Raw genomic sequence first — 19675 nt, 5'->3', positions numbered from 1 at the left:
CCAGAGAAGGAGAGACCCAGAGAGGGAGAATGGCTAGTATAAAAAGAAAGAGAGAGAGAGACAGACTGGCTGCTTTAAGAGAGAGATAGTAAGACCCAGAGAGAGAGAGAGAGAGAGAGGGAGACTTGATCAGTAGGTGGCACCATCGCTAATACTGCATACACACTCATTGACCTCTTCATGACAGGGCTCTGATCATGTGACGGGATTTTGGGGGTGATTGCTAAAACTTAATTTTCACATCAACCACTAGGTGGCGCTATCACTATCTCTCCATGCACACTTATATATCTGTTCAGGTCTGGAATCTAATGAAGGTTGTTCAATTTGGGGCCGATTGCACAAACTTCATTTTCAGACGGACCACTAGGTGGCGCTATCACTAATAATGTGTATGCAGTAATAGTCCTGACTTGATCAGGTCAGGGCTCTGATCATGTGACAGGATTTTGGGGGCGATTGCTAAAACTTCATTTTCACAACGACCACCAGGTGGCCCTATCACTATCACTTCATACACACTAATACAGGAATCTGATCAAGAGCCAATCACATTGCAGTACAACAGTTCCCCCCTGAAAGACAATGAAAATAAAAAAAAAAAATGTAAGCCCCGCCCACACTGGGACCTCAACTGGCCACCTCTGGGTCACTGTGCCTCTGCTCTACTGACTGCAGCACCTACAGTGTTGATCAACACCCGTGAAGTATTCTATAAATAGATCTGACTGTCCCCCCTCCCTCTGCGTGTATGAGTCCCTGATTACGCCAGCTGTGCGGGAATGAGAGGGAGACATCAGACCTCAGGAGAACGTCCCGAACAAAATGCTCTAATACAAAATCTATAACTCCTACCCGTGAAATGAAAACACCGTGAGAATCACAAGGCTTGGACGAACAAGTACATATATTATTGTTTAGAGCCAAAAAATGAGGCTGTAAGAGCATTTTAGAAACGTACTTCTCATTTCATAATTCTCCTCCAAACAAAACCTTGTTACTCAAAAACTATAAGTCCTATCTGGAAAATGAACACATTGACTTAAGATATCATTGACAGTTGATTATTTAAAGAATTCAACAGTTCCCCCCTGAAAGACAAAGAAAAAACACTCAATGTTTGTGTCTTACCCACATTAGTACTGGAACACGCCATGTTGAGTTACTGTCCCTCTGCTCCTCTGACTGCACTACCTGCTGTGTTGATTAACACCTGTGAAGTCTAAAAATAGATCTCACTGTCCCCCCTCCCCCTGCGTGTGTGAGTCTGATTACGCCAGGTGGATGGGGGAGACATCAGACCTCAGGAGAACGTCCCGAACAAAATGCTCTAATTAAAAATCTATAACTCCTATCCGTGAAATGAAAACACCGTGAGAATCACGAGACTTGGACGAACAAGGACATATCTATATTATTGATTGAAGTAAAAAAATGAGGCCGTACGAGCAGTTTAGAAACGTACTTCTCATTTCATAAATTCTCCTCCTTCTCCATCATTACTTTTAATGGAAGAGACATCTATCCACACTCTAGCGCTGTCATCAAACAAATACTTGTTACTCAAAAACTATAAGTCCTATCTGGAAAATGAAAAGATTTCGAGAATCACAAGAGTTTATACTACAACCAGATATATTTTTTAGTCGTGAGAGCTGAGAAATGGAGCCGTGGGAGCGATTTACGTTTTATTTTTCAGTTTTAATCTTTCCAGAAAAATCTTCAGAATTAACATTGGGCTCCAATGGGAGAAGGATCCGGAAATAATTCCTTGATTTTTCGATGCGGATATAAGCACAGGTCCGAGAGATTTGAGAGTGACATGTCTGCGAAGGAAACAATCTCACCACCTCAAATATCTAAAAATCATGTCTGAGGACCTCCGTTTGGGGATTTGAGAGCAGATTTAGTGCACCCGGGGCACCTGAAAATGCCTCTTTTTCGCACTGTGGCTCTTTTGGTAGAGCGAGCTTGACTCCCATTGTACGTTTTCGGCCACGTTATCGCGATTTTTGAGCGAACCGGGGGACGAATCAAAAATCTGAATAATAGCACACGATTCGACGTAATTCCGCAGGTTTATTTGTAGGTCTCGTGAATGTGCGACAAAATTTGTGGGAGGAGAAGCGTCCCAAACTTTTTGGAAGAATGTATAAGAATAAGAATAAGTATGGGGAATAGTAATATGTCATTAATTACATATTACTATTGTAATTAATGACATATTACATGGCGCGTATTTGCGTTGCGCCATGCAATGCACTGCCTAGTGGTGCCTAGTGGTGCCTGCCTGCCTAGTGGTGCCTGCACCCATAATAAAGTGAAAGTGTTGGATCCAAAAATACACACCTCTGCAGAAACTCCAGGGTGGATGCCAGGTCTGATGGGTAATGGATGTTGAAACAATAATAGCTCCCAAACATCATGCACAGGGCAGAAACAAAGGAGGGGATGTTGTCGTGTACAATGTTTTGATCCACACTCAGCATCAACCGTGTCGAGGAATAACAGGATCGTCCTAACAAACAAAATTTGAGCATATATGCTTTGAAATTATCGATATCAGTTAAATTGCTTAACATGAAAATAGAAAACAGTGCATGTGCAGGTTGGGGGAAATAAATAATTCACTAGGCAGAAAAGAGAGAGAAAGAAAAGGAAGAAAGAATAGATAAACACAAAATTTAAATAAAATAAAAATAGTGAACTTACCACACACAACAATGGTGGGAGTCAGGTGAACTTGGTCCATCTGTACTTTCTCTGCCAGGCATGTGTCCTCCACATGGCAGAGCATCGAGTCTTGCTTCTTATCAAAGTAGGAAAGCAGAAGCAGTAGCAACTCTTTGACGTCTTCAGAACAACCACTCCGCTCTCCCCTCATCACTTTAGACTTGGTAACAGCCTGTAAGAACTTTTGGTTCTTCTTCAAACAAACAGTATTCATGTAGTTCAGGAGCCGTTGCCCCTTCAGATCCAAATTCCGCGTGAAAGTTTCTTTGAGCCCGATTCCGGTCAGTTCTTCGAAGTGGACTGCCATGCCGAGTTTGCCGAACCAAAACGGCCACTCTTCCAGGAGGAATTGTATATTTTTCCCCTGGTTGACTTGTTCACGCTGTGTGTAGAAAGTCAACTTCATTAGAAGTTTGACCTCCTCTAAATTAGCATCAGTTTGTTGAGACATGATCTTCAGTTTTTCTTTCTTCTCCTGCTGGCTCTGATGAGTCTCTCCACGGGGCAGGAATTTTAAATTCCAGTTAACGCAACCATAAGTGTCCTGGATTGTTGCTCTCTTTTCTGGAGGGACTTTGTCTGTGTCGGACTCATCAGTGAGCTGCTTTCGCTTTCTCACTTTTGGGAATGTATTTCGCTTCACATTCTCGATCCTGTTTTGCAGTTGCTTTACAAGAGAGTGATACCCTGGCCCAATCACCTCTCCTCCGATTATGTCTTGCAGAGATTTGGGATATTTTGCCACCATCTTTTTGGCAACTTGAGTAGTGTTTCTTCTACTAACACAAGTTCTTTTTCGTGTCATCTCACACACCACAATCCGGATCATCTCCCTCCTCATTCGTAGACTTGGTCCTTTTCTCTCTCCAATGACTGCATAAGTTCCTCTGGGAACTTATCCCACGGTATCATAAATGTATCCACCCAGTCTATATCGGGGCTTTGGCAGCTGTTGGAAGAGGTTGAGGGTGAACTTCTGGGTGAAAGAGGCTGTAAGGATGCGGGAGGTCCTGGTGAGGTAGCATCAGATGAGCTGCTGCCTTCAGGAGTCTGGCCTGCATAAAAAACACACACAAAAAAATAAACACAAAGTGAATGTTTGTATATTTCTGATCGATCTTTTATGCAGGCGACTTTGGGCACTGGTTGCATCCTGTATTGTACTGCAATACTGGACTTACATCTCAGCTTCCAAGCAGCAAGGAATTTCCGGGCTTGAATTGGCCTCAAGGCTGTCAGCAAATCGGCTTCCTTGATAAACTGAAAATCATCAGATGTCTCCACCCCGAGCGTATTTAAGGTCTCTTCCAGGATATCTTTCATCATCCCTGGAAGGTCAGGCAAGACCTCAGTGATGGCAGTGCTTAGAAATGTTTGTTCCAAGTGAGCCATTTCTGGAATCAAGTCAGAATGCCGATAGTTTTCCAGAGTACAAATGAAAGAAGAGAAAGGTAATTAGCACATTTAGTCATGTAATACTGTACATATACAGATAAGAGGAACCTCCACTTTAAGGATATAATGTGAGTGAGGATTTACTTTTTATTTTTGTATAAACAGAAGGAAAAACTGCTGTCAATTTCATATTTTTCAAAAAGTATTTTATAATTTTTACTAAATTTACATGTGCATTTTTAGTATGGCTTCTCCACCTCAGTGTCCAAGATCGTGTTTATTTCGACAAAACACTGTGTTTCAGTGGAATGACTTGGTGCCCATTAACAATGTATGATGTAACGGATACAAATCTACCAAGTCGTTAATGTTCAGACATTGCAATGTTGTACTCTGTTTTGTCACGGAGTACAGATGGTATTCAGAATGATAGTCAGCTTTATGTACATCCATCACAAAATACACAGCAGCATCATTTTGAATTAAAATAATGAGAAGTTCTCCAAACTCCATGGACTCATCATTTTTTGACACAAGGAAATTCCCTTTTTTATATGATGTACCTTTATACTGTATGTCTGTGGAAACACTAGTATTGTTTTCTGAAAAGCCAAACTCCCTCACTGCATGTTTAATTGCATCACTGTAAAGGTTGGGGTAAAAAGTACAACTGTCTTTGACTTGCAGAAGCTGACTGCGTCCTGCCCCAGCTGAAAGATATGCCTGAAACATCTGATGTCTCTCGGATAAAGTTAGGCAGATGTTTTTAAAGTTTTTTAAGTGCCTGGCACATCTCTTAAAGTAGCTGTGTTTACTTTCAAAACGCATCGTCCAAACTCTGATCAAGGGGCCAAATTTCAAAGTTAGTTCTGGATAGTGCCGCATGAAATGGTGTTTTGGTTTTAGTCGACTCTCAGGAAATAAACATTTCTTGATTCTAAGTATTCTTGGATTACAATGTCAAGATATGCTACCTGTGACAATGAAATATTTTCGCACAAATCATATCAACGATATCTTTAAGCTGGAGAGTTAACTGCCAGACAACATCTTCTGGATTTTGCACTTTGTCCCCAATTAATACAGGCAGCAACCTTAACAAATTCCAATTTTGAATGGCTTGACCAGAAAGCTTGCCAACCTCAGAGTTGACAGCACATGGCTTTGTGAGAGCATCAGATCCTTTATACTTGAACTGCTTGATGCGCCGGTTCAAAAGTGAATATGTAAGCCATTTTTTTTTCTTAATGAAATACTTCAAGTACAGTGCAACATCATAGGATAAGACACCCTCAAATATGTCATGGCCTAAACAAGGTGGGAGACCAGGCTGGCAAACATGAAACGATTTCAGAACATTGAAAACAGAGTTCACCTTTATACCTTTGACGTGTTGACTGTCTCCAGCTTGTAGATCATCAACAGCAGAATTGTAGCATTCAGGGCTGCGCTGTGGACCACATACATTTGGATCATCACAGTATGTGCAAAAGTACTCGGAACAACTAAAGTTTTCAGTGAACCCACCAATGCTGTGTGAACCCAAATTATCGCCAGCAATACAATACAGAGCCCCTTTGACGATTACACAACCTATTTTTATTCCATTTTCCTCCAAATCTTTAAATCCACTAACATCTCTGAGAAAACCTTTGCATTTATTTCCAAATTTTTTTAGGTCATTCTCTCCACACAATAGTACAAGTGTCATGTGATCAGTATTGGACCGCACATGAGCAGGTAAATTTGCCACAGAAAGATAGACCGCAACATAGACCATTTCAAAAGCATCCTGGTACAGAATAAGCTTAAGACATCCTGGATTTTCAATAAAGTACTGGTTGGACTTAAAGATGTGACCATCACTTATGTCAACAAAATCATTTGAGTCTGTTTCACAAGACTGTTGTGACACAGAATTCTTCCATAATTCTGATTGTAATAAACTCTTTGCGGTTTGTTTGTCTATTTGACTCTGCTCTCAGGCTCTTGTCTCAATGTCTCCCTGCTGCTGCACCACCTGCATCCCCCTGCAGTGTACATGCTGCTCGTCCCCTATTATAGCACATAATTATTAATTACTGTATGTATGAGCTAAACCATAACCTAAGAAGCTGCCAGTCCTGTCAGGCCACCTCAGTGGGGATCAACATGATGTTTTTAATGAACTTGTTCTTTCTGGGTGTATGCTGTTGTGAATCCCTATCATTTAAAGGGATCTGGGGTGAGCCACAAGAGAAACACAAAAAAGACCCAGGTCCAGGCAGTTTGGGAGTCACCAGAGAAGCCTCCACAAAGAGTCCAGTTTCTGTGAGTATGCATCACACTGCAGGTTGATATCCGGAGCCACCCTCAAAGCGCTGTCCAGCAGACACAGTATTAAAAATCATTGACAGTTGTTGCTATACAGATTTGTAAAGATGAATGTATTTCAGTATGTCAAGGTGGGTTTAATTTGTTTTTGCAGTGTGACAGTGGTACATGACTATAAGGTTTACTGGGTGAAGATTGCAGGTCCTGTGGTGTCACTGAGAGGAATGACTGCTGCTCCAACCACAGCAGTGTCTCCTCAAACCACCAGCCCTACTGCTCTGTCCACACAGGTCAGTATCTCACCCACAGAGGGGAGACAAACAATACAAAGTATAGCCTCAAAATGACATGCTTACTGGTTCACAGATACATGTTTCAGAGATTTCTAAATTAACATCTGTGCATGGAATTAAGTGTGTGGTGCACACAGCTTTCCAGAAACCCTGTCTCTATTAATTTAGATCCAACGCAGACCTCAGGGAAAGGTTTGCACTTCATCCAGAATAACAAGATCCTTGCCGTTCAGAGTAAGAATAGCATATCTAAACTGTTATCTTCGGAACAGTGAAAGCAAGGTTCATATCACATTTGTACAGGATATTGCAGGAAGGACTAAAGGAGAATAATTTTGATATTAAAGAAAAATGGGAATTAGAGATGAACACAATAATCTCTGATGAACAATGGGAAAACTCATGCGAGCAGGGACACAGAGTAACCAGTATTCCTAACTTGAGGGAATTTGGATGGAAGATTAAAATGAGATACTTCAGAACTCCACTTATAACATCTAAATGGAGCAATAACTCAGCACAATGTTGGAGGGGGTCTGGCAAGGTTGGAGACCACACACATATATTTTGGCACTGTCAAAAGTTATCAGAATATTGGCAAAAAAAACAAAGGGAAATAAAAGCATGTTTATTTATAGACTTACCGTTAGAACCATCACACTTTATTTTAGGGATATTGCCTGATAACCTTGAAGACAATAGCCAAACAAAACTTCTGAGAGCCCTTCTTCTAATAGCAAATAAAGTAATAACTACGGTGGCCCTGAGAGCTCAACGAACAGCAACTTAAGAAAACACATGCAAGTTGACAAAACACAAGCAAAGTAAGAAAAGATCTCCATCAATTTCACAACACAACACAACACATTACAGAAACGCGCAGCAAATAGTCACACGCGCTGCAAATAGACGCACGCGCAGCAAATAGACACACGCGCAGCAAATAGACACACGCGCTGCAAATAGACGAACGCGCAGCAAATAGAGACGACAACACAACGGAAGTGTTTCCAGAGGACAGCTAAAAGGGATGGACACAGGAGACGCTAAAACGTCCAATACACTATACAATTTTGGTTCCGCACAGGGGTCGGCAACCCGCGGCTCCTCAGTCCCTCTGCAGTGGCTGTACTGTACAGTGTTGTGCATATGTTTCGCGATCGCTGAACTTAACGAAACACTTTTCATATTATTAACGTGAACGTAACGATGAACGTGACTGAACGTCACGTTCATTTTTTAAATCATCATCGTATCAGGCCCTCATGAAATACCAGGAGCGGGCGTGGGTGTGTGTGTGTGTGTGTGTGTGTGTGTGTGTGTGTGTGTGTGTGTGTGTGTGTGTGTGTGTGTGTGTGTGTGTGGCCAGCGCACCGGGGCTCCGACCCCGCCCACTCGCTCGGAGAGAGCCACAGTGAGCTCTGAGCTCTGAAGATGGTCCGATCTAGAGACATGCCGTCTTCTCCTGTTAAACTGAATAAACATCGCTAACACGCAATACCCTGTATTGTCACTATGTATTGTCCATAGTGAGCAGGGGTTTGAAACCTTTACTATCAGAAGAGACATTTTGCCCCCTCTTCTGAGCGAGTGGGCGGGGTCGGTGCCCGAGACCCAAGACCGGTCAGCCCGCTACACACATGCACACACAACACACAAACGCCCGCTCCTGGTATTTCATGAGGGCCTGATACGATGATGATTAAAAAAAGTAACGTGACGTTCAGTCACGTTCATCGTTACGTTCACGTTAATAATATGAAAAGTGATTCGTTAAGTTCAGCATCGCGAAACATATGCACAACACTGTACAGTACAGCCACTGCAGAGGGACTGAAGAGCCGCGTTCGGCTCCAGAGCCGCGGGTTGCCGACCCCTGTGTGGAACCGAAATTGTATGGTGTATTGGACGTCTTAGTGTCTCCTGTGTCCATCCCTTTTAGCTGTCCTCTGGAAACACTTCCTTTGTGTTGTCGCCTCTATTTGCTGCGCGTTCGTCTATTTGCTGCGCGTTCGTCTATTTGCTGTGCGTTCGTCTATTTGCAGCGCGTGTGTCTATTTGCTGCGCGTATGACTATTTGCTGCGCGTTTCTGTAATGTGTTGTGTTGTGTTGTGAAATTGATGAAGATGTTTTCTTACTTTGCTTGTGTTTTGTCAACTTGCATGTGTTTTGTCAACTTGCATGTGTTTTCTTAAGTTGCTGTTCGTTGAGCTCTCAGGGCCACCGTAAATAACAGCCTCCTGGCTGAAACCACAGCCCCCCACAATAACTCAATGGACGGATAAAATTCAAGATATGTACAGGATGGAACACTTGATTGCTCTATTACAACTGAAAACAGAGGTATTCATAAACTACTGGTCCCCCGTTGCTCTACACTTCCATTTGATTTGATAAGCAGAATATATAGAAATATGTATTTTCTTTTTCTTAGTTTTTCCTTTGAAAACAATGGACATTTGCAGGCCATCCTCTTTCTTTTTTGGAATACTGTCTTGATGTAATGTCATGTGTGATGTACTGTGTAATGTGTGGTGTACTGTGTAATGCATAACTCAATTCTGATATGCGTGGATCTTGATGGCTTGGGCCCAAGACATCCATGGACAGTTAACCCCACTAGCCTAAGACTTGTGCCTGTGACACCTAATTTCATGTTAAAATGGATGTGATGTACTGTATGACTGCATTTGATAAAAGGAAATAAAAAGAAGTTAAAAAAATAAATAAACTGCTATCTTCTTCCCTCTCCTCAGTTTAGTTCAGTGGGGTGTGGCCACAATAAATCTTACCTCAGAGACCCAGTGGGCTGCGACCCAGAGTCAGATCCCCACTGTTTCTTTCTGTCGTTTACCACTGAAGCAGGACGGAGTGTGATGTTTGAACTTAGTGGGCCTACTGAGGGTTACATGTCCTTTGCCCTGTCCCACGATAAATGGATGGTGAGTTTTACTTCAATCATGACATTTACTTTTCGATCACAAGAGTCACTTATCATTAAATAACCCCCGAAAGTATAATTATTTCAATTTAAACAACCAGAAATCCCAGGTTTATCAATGATAAAGTATGATGAGTGATGGACAGAAAGAGGGAAATCATTAGAGTCCATCTTTTGCTTGAAGTCTGAGAACTAACCCTAACCCTAACCCAGCGATTTCGAATCTTTCACCCAGTTTACCTTAAATTACATATTCATAACTGCTGGCATTTAATTCCCAAAGTAACATCCTTCCTGTCAACAAATTGTCTTCCTTCATGTCAGTACAGTATCAGAATGCGTTGAGACGTGACTTTAGGTTTACGAGCCTGAAGCTTTATGCTTAAATGATAAAACAAATTGTTCACCTATACTGTTGATGTGAAGACTCTCAAACATGAGACACTGAAACCCAGTTGGATGATTGTACAGTTGAAAAAACAACTTGTGTTAAGTGGTGTCACTGTGTACAGTATATTTAGGAATCAATGTTTGAGTCTCTATTTATTATTTATAAAAAAAATGGCTTGCTGTACAGTATATGTATTTGACAAAAAAAATGTGGGTGTCCATATCCCGTATATTTCGTCCATATCAAAAACATTTGGTGTGTTAATATCTTGCTGATGTACAGCATTTCCTATATAGAAATTCCATACAATAAATTTGAATGATTAAAACCATCCTGAATGAAAGAGAGTTATGGCTAATTTATGATTTATATTAACATAATGAGCAAATGTTATTAATTTACAAATTTGGCAAAACACTCTTAAGGACATACAAGGACAGATTGTATCAGAGCAGGTCATATGCATTTTTAACCGGATGATGTGCAATAGCGATTAACTATTGGCAGAGCCTTCTAGAGGGTGGGGGCCACCACGCTTAAAGCTCTGTCTCCAAAAGTCTGTAGTCCACTGTTGGGGATGGTGGGTAGATTCCGCTCAAAGGATGATAGTTTGTTTTAATGCAGAAACATTTCAGTGACTTTAGCCTCGACCAAAGTGCTTCTATAAACGAAACTGGCCTCTAGTGTGACAGTCACGCATTTTTTTACTCCCAACATCCATCATGACTGTCTCCTCTAAAGGGATAGTTCAAACCCAGAAATAAAAATGTAATCATAATCTACTCACCGCTATGCCAATGGAGGGGTAAGTGAAATGTTTGAGTCATCAAAAGACTTTTGGAATTTCAGAGGTCAACAGAGTTGCAGCCGAAATCCAATCAAATTGAAGAAATTAGTGACCTATCTTCTGACGTAATAAACAGAAAAAAGATAACGTGATAATGTCCCCAGAAGTGGCTATGTTATGATGTAAATTAAGCCTTTTCAAGTTTTCAAGTCAAATTTGAATGTCGGGGCTTCCGGACACTTGGATGACACAGCAGGAGCAGTATGAAAGCGTGTTTTGTTTTTTCTGTTGTTTTATACTGCTGAAGAAAGGTCACTTATGTCATCAATTATATTGGATTCGGCTGCTACACTGTTTACCCTTGAAACTCCAAACGTATTTTGTGGACTCAAACACTTCACCCACCCCTTCATCGGCATAGCAGGAGATAAATGTCGAATTAAGATTTCCTGGTGAACTATCCCTTTTATGTCTGTGCTGCGTTTAATCAAAATGCTTGACCGATTTTAACCCAGCATTTTAACATTATCTAGCCAATTATTATTTTGCCACCACAACATGATTTTCAAAACTGTCAAAACACGTGAATGGAATTTATGGGATAAAAGGCTGCCTGTGCAGACACAACAACTTTAAGGTACTGACAGCAATGAGCTGTAAATCAATATCAGTGTGTGTACTATTTATTTCTACCCTTGTAGGGGAATGATGACGTCTATCTATGCGAGAATGACAGAGGCAGTGTAACCATGAGTGCTGGATTTGTCTCTGGACGAACTCACCCTGAGCTGGCAACAGAGGTAAACACTGACTGATCGTCATCACCACAAAGTATCAGTGGCTGTACTGTTGTAACCATCGGTTTTCAGTTCTAACCTCTCTGTTTCCAGGAGGCTCTGTAGGGGCAGGCCTGGAGGCTGGTCGATGGAGTCATCCAGTGTTGTTTCCACAGAAGCATCCACCTATATAACAGATTCAACCTGAACCAGAGCTACTTCCTGTTTCTGGCACATGGTAGATCTCACCATGGTAAGAGAGTGGGAGAACTCAGTTCTGAACAGTGAACAGTTTTAATTAACCTAGTGCCTGTCCTAAATCCCCCTGTTTGGAAGGGCTGTTTGCTTGGTCTGCAGTAATGCTCTGGACCTGCTCCAAATGTATCCCACTGGCCTACAATATACTGTTACATTTAGTTTAACATGTCTATGGTGTAAATTGACATTATAAAACTTTGCATTCATCCTACCCGGTTTATCTGCACAGAACATTTTGTAGTCAATGTTTTTCATGAGATGAAACTGAATTTACTTTATTATTGTTCATGTGTAAGGGTTTAAATATATATGTGGGTGTGTGTTTGAATAATTTACTTAACAGCTGTTGTTTATTCACATTGTATGTAAGCAGGTTCCAAGATCTGTTAATTAACAGACAAGTTTCTTAAAGTGTTTTAACATAGGATGAATATGACAGGTTTTCTAAAATTGACGTCAACCTTGGGGCATTAACCTCAACCCTCTCTTGTAAGCCAAGTAGTGTGACCTGTGTTTATTAACTGAAAGGAGGATGTAGATGTTGTAGGTTAAGAACACCCTTTGACTATTTCAGGTTCAGCATTGACCTGCTGAAAGTTGTTAATTTGACTTTCATGCTCCCAACTTCCTATTTGTCTGCTGTGTCGGATACTGTTGTATTAATGGAAACACTTTGAAGGCTGAGTAGATTTATTCTTTTCTCACCTTGGGTCATGTGTATTTTAATCTGATGCATCAAACCTTCAGTGGGAATACTTTTATGACTCAGTTTGCTGAGAATAGCATAGTTTCCTCTTCAATTACTGCTGGAAAAAAACTGTGGAATCCATAAGGTTGTCTAAACTTTGTGCAGAGTGCATATTGATAAAACTCTGTCCTCCATAGGTTTGATCTACAAACACCATCATCAACCTCTCATCTCCACCATGCAGAAGGTGATTACTGGACTTCCGGAGGTTCTCAGTGGCTCGCTCTCCCCCCTGCTGATCAAGTTCCATGGTTAGTTCCACGACAGTCTAAAATCTGAAGATTACAGAAAGACCGCTGTGTTCATTTCATCTCAAAGTAGCGCAAAGCTGGACAAAATATCAAGCCATTTTGTGTTCCGCAGAAAATTAGGCACAGTAACTCTGTCATGTACTGATGCTGATACAAATTTATGTCATGTTGAACTACTGAAAAGAACCTTATAACCTGTCATCGCCCTGTTTCCGTTCAGACTGTGATAGAGATGAACATCACTGAATTTTACTCCATGTGGTATCACTGTAGCTCCAACATGTGGTCACATGTTTGCACACATCATCTATTCTACAGTGTACCTACTGTGTATGTTGGGTATGTGTGTAGGCTATCTATAGCAAAAATTCCGGAATAATAAATTAACATAAAAGGGAAAATCTAAATATTATGAATAAATATCATAGAACAAAGGCAATATGAAGACTTTTCACAAAAAAAAACAAGAACTTTGAGCAATTATAAATAATTCAGAAAAGTACAGTATTCATAATAGGTCTGAAGCGGGCGTGACTAGCTCATGAATCTCTCCTCCTTCCACCAAATATTTACAGATCATCACCTGTGATCTGTCCTCAGGTGTGTTCATGCTGACTGTCTGGATGTGGATAGTGAGCACAGCCGCCCTCATTGCTCGCCATTACAAAGGCTTTTGGCCTGACACAACAGTGCTGGGACAAAGGCTCTGGTTTCAGGTGAGAACCCCAGCATATCTGTCTTTCAATATGCTCTGAAATTTGCTCTAAATGTTATCGACAGAAAATAGACATTAATCTTAACAATAATATTCTTAGTGTGTTACTGTCTGTCTTCCATTGACCTGACTAAACAGTCTTTCCATTTAGAATTTAATAGTCCTTCTCTCTTCATCTCCTTGTCTTTGCAGCTCCATCGAACCATGATGGTCTTGGCTGTCGTCCTAACTAGTGCAGCCTTCACTCTGCCTTTCATATACAGGAAGGGATGGAGTAAGGTAAGTGTGTCATGTGTATGTGTGTGTGTGACCACACACCCTCCATCTTGTCCATCTGTCTCTCAATCTGTTTAAGTGGCTCTTAGCATTTAAAAATCTTTTGCTGTCTATCTTTGAGTCAGTCCCATCACACTTTTCTACACAACTTGTATTGGCGGTAGTCAGTCTAAATATATATATATGAAGAGGTACTGCTGCAAGGTATATATATCTTAGCAGTCTTTATATAGATATACCTTGTAGCAAAACCTCTTCATGGCATTTTTTGTGACCTTTTCTCTCCATCCGTGTTGTCTAAAAGAGGCTTTCAGACCAAGTGTACACTCACAAATACTCATTCAAAGATGGAGCAATATTCAGCTATATGATTTTATCAGATTATCACACTGAAACACAATTAATTTCCCAGGCAATGTGCATTCACACAATCTTTTCCATTCACAATGAATGGTAGCTCAACGCTCTGTTTGAGTCGGTATGTGTGAAATTGGATGAATAAATGTTTTTTCAGCTGTGGAGTGAGTCACCTTCACAGAACAATTAGCAAATATTCTTTTATTTACGATTTAAAAAAAGACTGATTAGACATACCATAATGATGTATTCACTATATTTTCCAGGTAGTTTACTACTCTGTGAGGTTGTACCTATGCATATCAGTGTTTTAAACTAAAGGCCAACATGTTCACCTGAAAACACTTTTACCATGGTAGTCATCTTTGTGGAGTACGTTAGCATGCAAAAATGGCTAATTAGCTTTTAAGATAAAATATATGCTAATGGGAATGGAATCACCAGTAATGGTAAGTGTTGGACAAATTAGCATTATAATCTTTATATCTAGTTGGCACTAGATAAAAAGTTAAGTGGAGTGAAGTTACTACATCTCATCCTGAGAGGAACATGAATGTTAAAGCAAAATTCGATGGCTTTGTCTATCAATTCACTTTGAATTCTTAGTCTGTGATGTATTTAAACAATGCCATCAGTGTATGATTATCATGATAATATGATACAACTGATAAGATATAATTATAATGTATAATTTTTATCTTTGATAAGTTAGTCACATTTCTTTCTTCATTCAAACTACTTCCTTTGAGGTGATTTAAGGAAGTAGAAGTAAGTAACTATACTAAGCTTTTTCTGCCATTATTGACATTGTAGTCAACACTGTGAGCTGCACTGGGGTGTATATCTGTTTGAATGACTCAGCCAGATTAATCACATGCTGTTCTGTGGTGTGAGTGACAGAGTGTTGAGTCCATCGAAGCATTTGTTCACCCTGACTCACCACAGAGGCTGCAGCATTCAGGACAGACACCAACAGAATAAAAATACTAATAAATATGTTATAAATCCTATCTTATCACACACACACACACACACACACACACACACACACACACAGAATTGAAAAGATTTTGTGCAGTAAAATGTAAAAGATTGATTAAAGTTGTATCTGTTATCTTACAAACACAGTAAGTGAGACATGTTTTAAATATAAACACAGCATACTGGTTTCAGGTTTTAGTGAATAATGTTGTCTGTAGTCTGCATGATGATGATTTTAGTTTGAATCTGGAGCCACCCCCTCCCTGCCAGTGTCAGGTAGAGTCACAACAGCAGAAAGGGAGACGTACTCACTCGCGTCTCAAGTCGCTATCCTATAAACAATCTAGTTTTCATGTCAGATTATCTAAACCATGTTTTATAAAGTAAATATGATGTTATTGAGCTTCATGTGGAAACACATGATCAATATGTTTCTCCACATCATAGCCCATTTTATCCATTGTTTACAATTAAGTTTAATTTAGTCACTGACTGCTGCTTTGAGTGAATTTTTATCCTTAATTTTCTAATTTAAAATTCACATTATATCAATCAGCATGAAAAAAGTAATATAGACAGTAGCTGCATGAAGAAGGCTAAAACAGACCTGAAATTAATATTTTCCGCTCCTTGACCTAGATAATGTATATTCTCTTCTTTGTGCAGTGGCCTCTAGGTGTCTGTCTTTCCCCATCACAGGCTGTCACAACATAATGCCTAAGGGTTCACCAGTAAATCATAACTCAATTATTTGAAAAGATACTGATGAAAGATGTCGGGTTCTATCCTCACTCATGTCAGAGCTTCTATTGTTCTGTTTTTATACAAACACTTTATGTACAGATAAAGTGTGTAGTTATTTTACTCTGTAGCTGTTAGGATCAGTGGGTGAGGGATCTTCAGACCACATGCAGGTGGAAGGTTGTCCCCTCCTCTGGATCTAGTGGCTGTTGTCACAGATTAATGAAATCTAGTTAAATTATTCTCATATCAGAATTACCATAATTAGATTGTTAGCTGCTAAATTTTACTTAAATATTTTCTTTCTAAAGTTGCATGCTGTTAATGAGATGGTATATATCTTACTCTGTAACTGGATTTCTAAAGGTCTCATAATATAGTTATCTCAGTGAAGGGACAGCTTGTGCACTTGTAAGACATTGGCATACTGTTATGGAGATAATAAGATAATTTTCATTTGATGGTGAATTATCCCTTTAAATACAAAGTAAGTGTGTGGATTACTATGGATTTGAATTATTTAGTGAATGTATTCAATCAGACTGTCCCTTTAAACAGAGACCATAAACTAATTAATCAGACATCTTGCTATAGCTATTTAAGTGTTAGGTACTGATTCTTCTTCTGATTATTACTACTACATTTCCTCACCTCTATCCACTGGTTCTTGCTTCTCTTGCTTTATCAAAAAAGTTAATAAAAGTTGACATGATCGAAGGGGTTATCCGCAATTTTAAGAGGGAAGAGAAAATAAAAGTGAACGGTTTATAGTAAAACGTTTTTAATAAAACAGTTTATAGAACAATTTCCTGCTTCATATTTGACCCAATGTACTCATTGCAGTGGTGAGCACACACTGACCTGTGCAGTGAGGAACTATTATCAACATTTCAGGTTTTCTCACTGTCAGTTTGACCTCCGCTTAAAGTGATCCTCCAACTGATAAACCATAGACTTGTAAACAACCTTGCTGATGAGATTTCATTACATTGAAATTTCATTAAATCATAACTGATAGCTATGGTTGTCAAAGAACACAAGTTTATTAAATTAATACCAATCCTAAGAATACAATGGCATAAGTGATTGTAAATGAGTAGAGACAGTTAATGTATTTCTGATTATTTTCTTACCAGCATAGTAGAACATTTCCCTGCAGCTCCTCTTCCTCTGTGTTTTCTCTTATCATCTAAGATAAGATAAGAAAAGATACACTAATGCAAATGGGGAGAAATGTGTCCTCTGCTTTTGACCCATCTGGTGAACACAGCAGGACACACAGAGCAGTGGGCAGCCATGCATGCAACCAGGGACAGATGATAGGGGAGTAAGGTGCCTTGATCAGGGGCACTTAGACAGTAGGTAGGGAGAGTCCTCTTGGATGTTTTTGGACAGATCGAAGTGTTGTCCATCCAGGTAGGTTTCTTTGGTTGTCACTCCGTGGAGTCGAACCAGAGACCATCCAGTCTGATTTCCTGCCCATAGTCCTCCGTATCTCTTTCCTCCCAGGGTGCAGGCTCTCACCCTTACATAGGCTGCAGCGTCATGGCTCTGTCTATCATCCAACCAATAATGGCAATTCTCCGACCAGTTCCAGAGTCCCCCAGGTAAGACCTAAAACCAGATTTTAATAACTCCCTCACTTGCACATCACTGTCCTGTGAAAAGCAGCAGTAGTACTTTTAAACTCACCCAGGTCCCGTCTCTTCTCCTCTCTCTCTACATTGGCAGGAGGATCATCTTCAGATGGCTTCACTTTGGAGCAGCCACTGCTGCCCAGATACTTGCCAGTAAGAAGACTAGTTAGAAAAGATTTTAATCTGGAGAAATTAAATATGATTGCTGCTGCTCGATGATGACTTGAGGAGCATGAGTTATTACTTATACATTTTAATTGTTTTGAATGGCAATTATTTCAAAATGTGTAATTCCAGTGACCTAGACCTCCAGTTGTGAATGTTTAGGCTACAGTAAACTGATTTTTGTCACACTCACTTGGACATTATTGAACTTAAACTGTTAACTTGCATTCTATAATTTAAGGCACCTAATTATTTAGTTATGAAGAAACACATTTTGTGGAAAAAAGCTAAAATTCAAAAGAACTGCTTGAAATAGTTTCATCATTAAAAGGAACAAAAAGTAAATGACTATATAAATAATTTTTCCAAGCACAGTCTGTGCAGTAAAGCACAATGTACTGTTTGCCCCATGATCCACGTGGTTTTCTTTCACGATGCCTGAGATTGTAATTCAAGCACTGTCTGGTCCTCTCTCCCTCCCAGCAGTGTGTGTATTCCTTGGTGCTGCTCAGCAGGCGCTGCTGTTACCCAGTCCCTGGTCTCCTGCGGTGCTAACTGGATGGCTGCTGTGGATCATGATGGTAGACCTGCTGCTACTAATCCACCAGTGCAGGCTCAGAGGTATAAGCAATACAGACCCGTATTATTGGATGAATGACATTAAACTGCTTTCAGACATGCACCTAATGGAAATTTAGCTTTGTGAATGCAGTGTGTGAGCTTCCTGACTTTCTCCGGCCAGTCCCCCAGTAAAGAGTCTGCAGAAGTCAGGAGTCGATGTGAGAATAAACAGGACAACTGTTGTTGTGAACACTTTGAAGTGGAAAACCTCTTGCTGCGACGTAGTTGTGTAAACTCAGGCGACCTCCGTTAGTCATGTCTGAAAACGGCTTTAGCTTTCTCTTTTGATAGCTGTGCAATTTAGATTAGTTCTTAACGCCTGGAGATGTGGAACACTCGGTATTAACTGTTTGTTTCAATTAGCAGCCAGTGCTGCTGCAGCCTGCAGCGAGAGAATCAATCAATTGTTCTGTTCTAAAGCATTATGACTAAAGCAGTGCCAAAGTGTGTGTGTGTGTGGGGTGGGTGTTTGTATGTGGGAGTGAATGAATGAGAAGGTGAAATAGCTTGGAAATATCATCACACCTGCAGCATCTATCTTAATGAAAGACGTAACATTAACTCTTTGGGTCTCATTCACCAACCATTCTTAAGATGACATTTTTTCTCAAAACCCTCTTGCGCAGTTTTTGAAATGATCTGACATTCACCAATGTTTCTTTATCTTGCATTTCATTTTGTAAGAATAGTATCTATGCACACTGAAGAGCCCTCAGCTTGACAATAATCACGCACTGAGTTGGACCTGAATCCAAATATAATTTAAAACATTTGATCAGAACCTGGCCAAGCATGTCAGGATGGATCCCGTCATGCTCAGGTCTAGTAGCAGAGACAGCAGAGCTAAGGCTGCTCTTTTACTATGCAGTGATGTTCCAGTTCTCTACATAGCAATGTTCTTGGTATAGCTTTATTTGAACTAAGATATATTGGTTTTAGTGTTCTCTACATAGCAAACATGTCTGACTAAAAATCACATATGTATCCACAGGCAACAGCAGCTGTGATGATAAAGAGAATATTTCATTTGCTCAGCTTGACAGATTGCAGCACGGAGAGGTCAGATACACCTTTCTCTATTATTTTTAAATTGTTATACCTTCCTCTTTTTTATTGATTCTTCACTGTCACTTCTTTCAGATTTCCACAGTCAAGAAGATGGTTTTAGTTGTGTTCCTGATAGGAAATACTGGGTGTCTGGCTGCATTTATAAAAACTATTGCAATTTTATAATTATTAGACAAATGATCGCCCTCCCTACAGGCTATGTTGTAATTGTTGTGTGATTGACTGTT

At 40.1% G+C, this 19675-nt stretch overlaps 1 protein-coding gene across 1 annotated transcript; it reads left to right on the top strand.

The window, feature by feature from the left end:
- The first annotated feature begins 5860 nt into the window (after positions 1-5860).
- On the top strand, positions 5861-19613 carry LOC133933084 (putative ferric-chelate reductase 1). The gene is given in 15 exon segments (XM_062380041.1): positions 5861-5868; positions 6114-6165; positions 6344-6438; positions 6596-6731; positions 9492-9677; positions 11556-11654; positions 11745-11883; positions 12774-12887; positions 13488-13603; positions 13795-13881; positions 17467-17564; positions 17689-17747; positions 18243-18380; positions 19372-19439; positions 19521-19613. Coding segments are annotated over 15 exon segments (1488 nt in total).
- The last annotated feature ends 62 nt before the right edge of the window (positions 19614-19675 follow it).

Source organism: Platichthys flesus, chromosome 21 (genome assembly GCF_949316205.1).
Source record: "Platichthys flesus chromosome 21, fPlaFle2.1, whole genome shotgun sequence".
Lineage (NCBI taxonomy): Eukaryota > Metazoa > Chordata > Actinopteri > Pleuronectiformes > Pleuronectidae > Platichthys > Platichthys flesus.
Note: the sequence above shows the minus strand (reverse complement) of the source record. Positions and strands in the feature narration are given on the sequence as shown.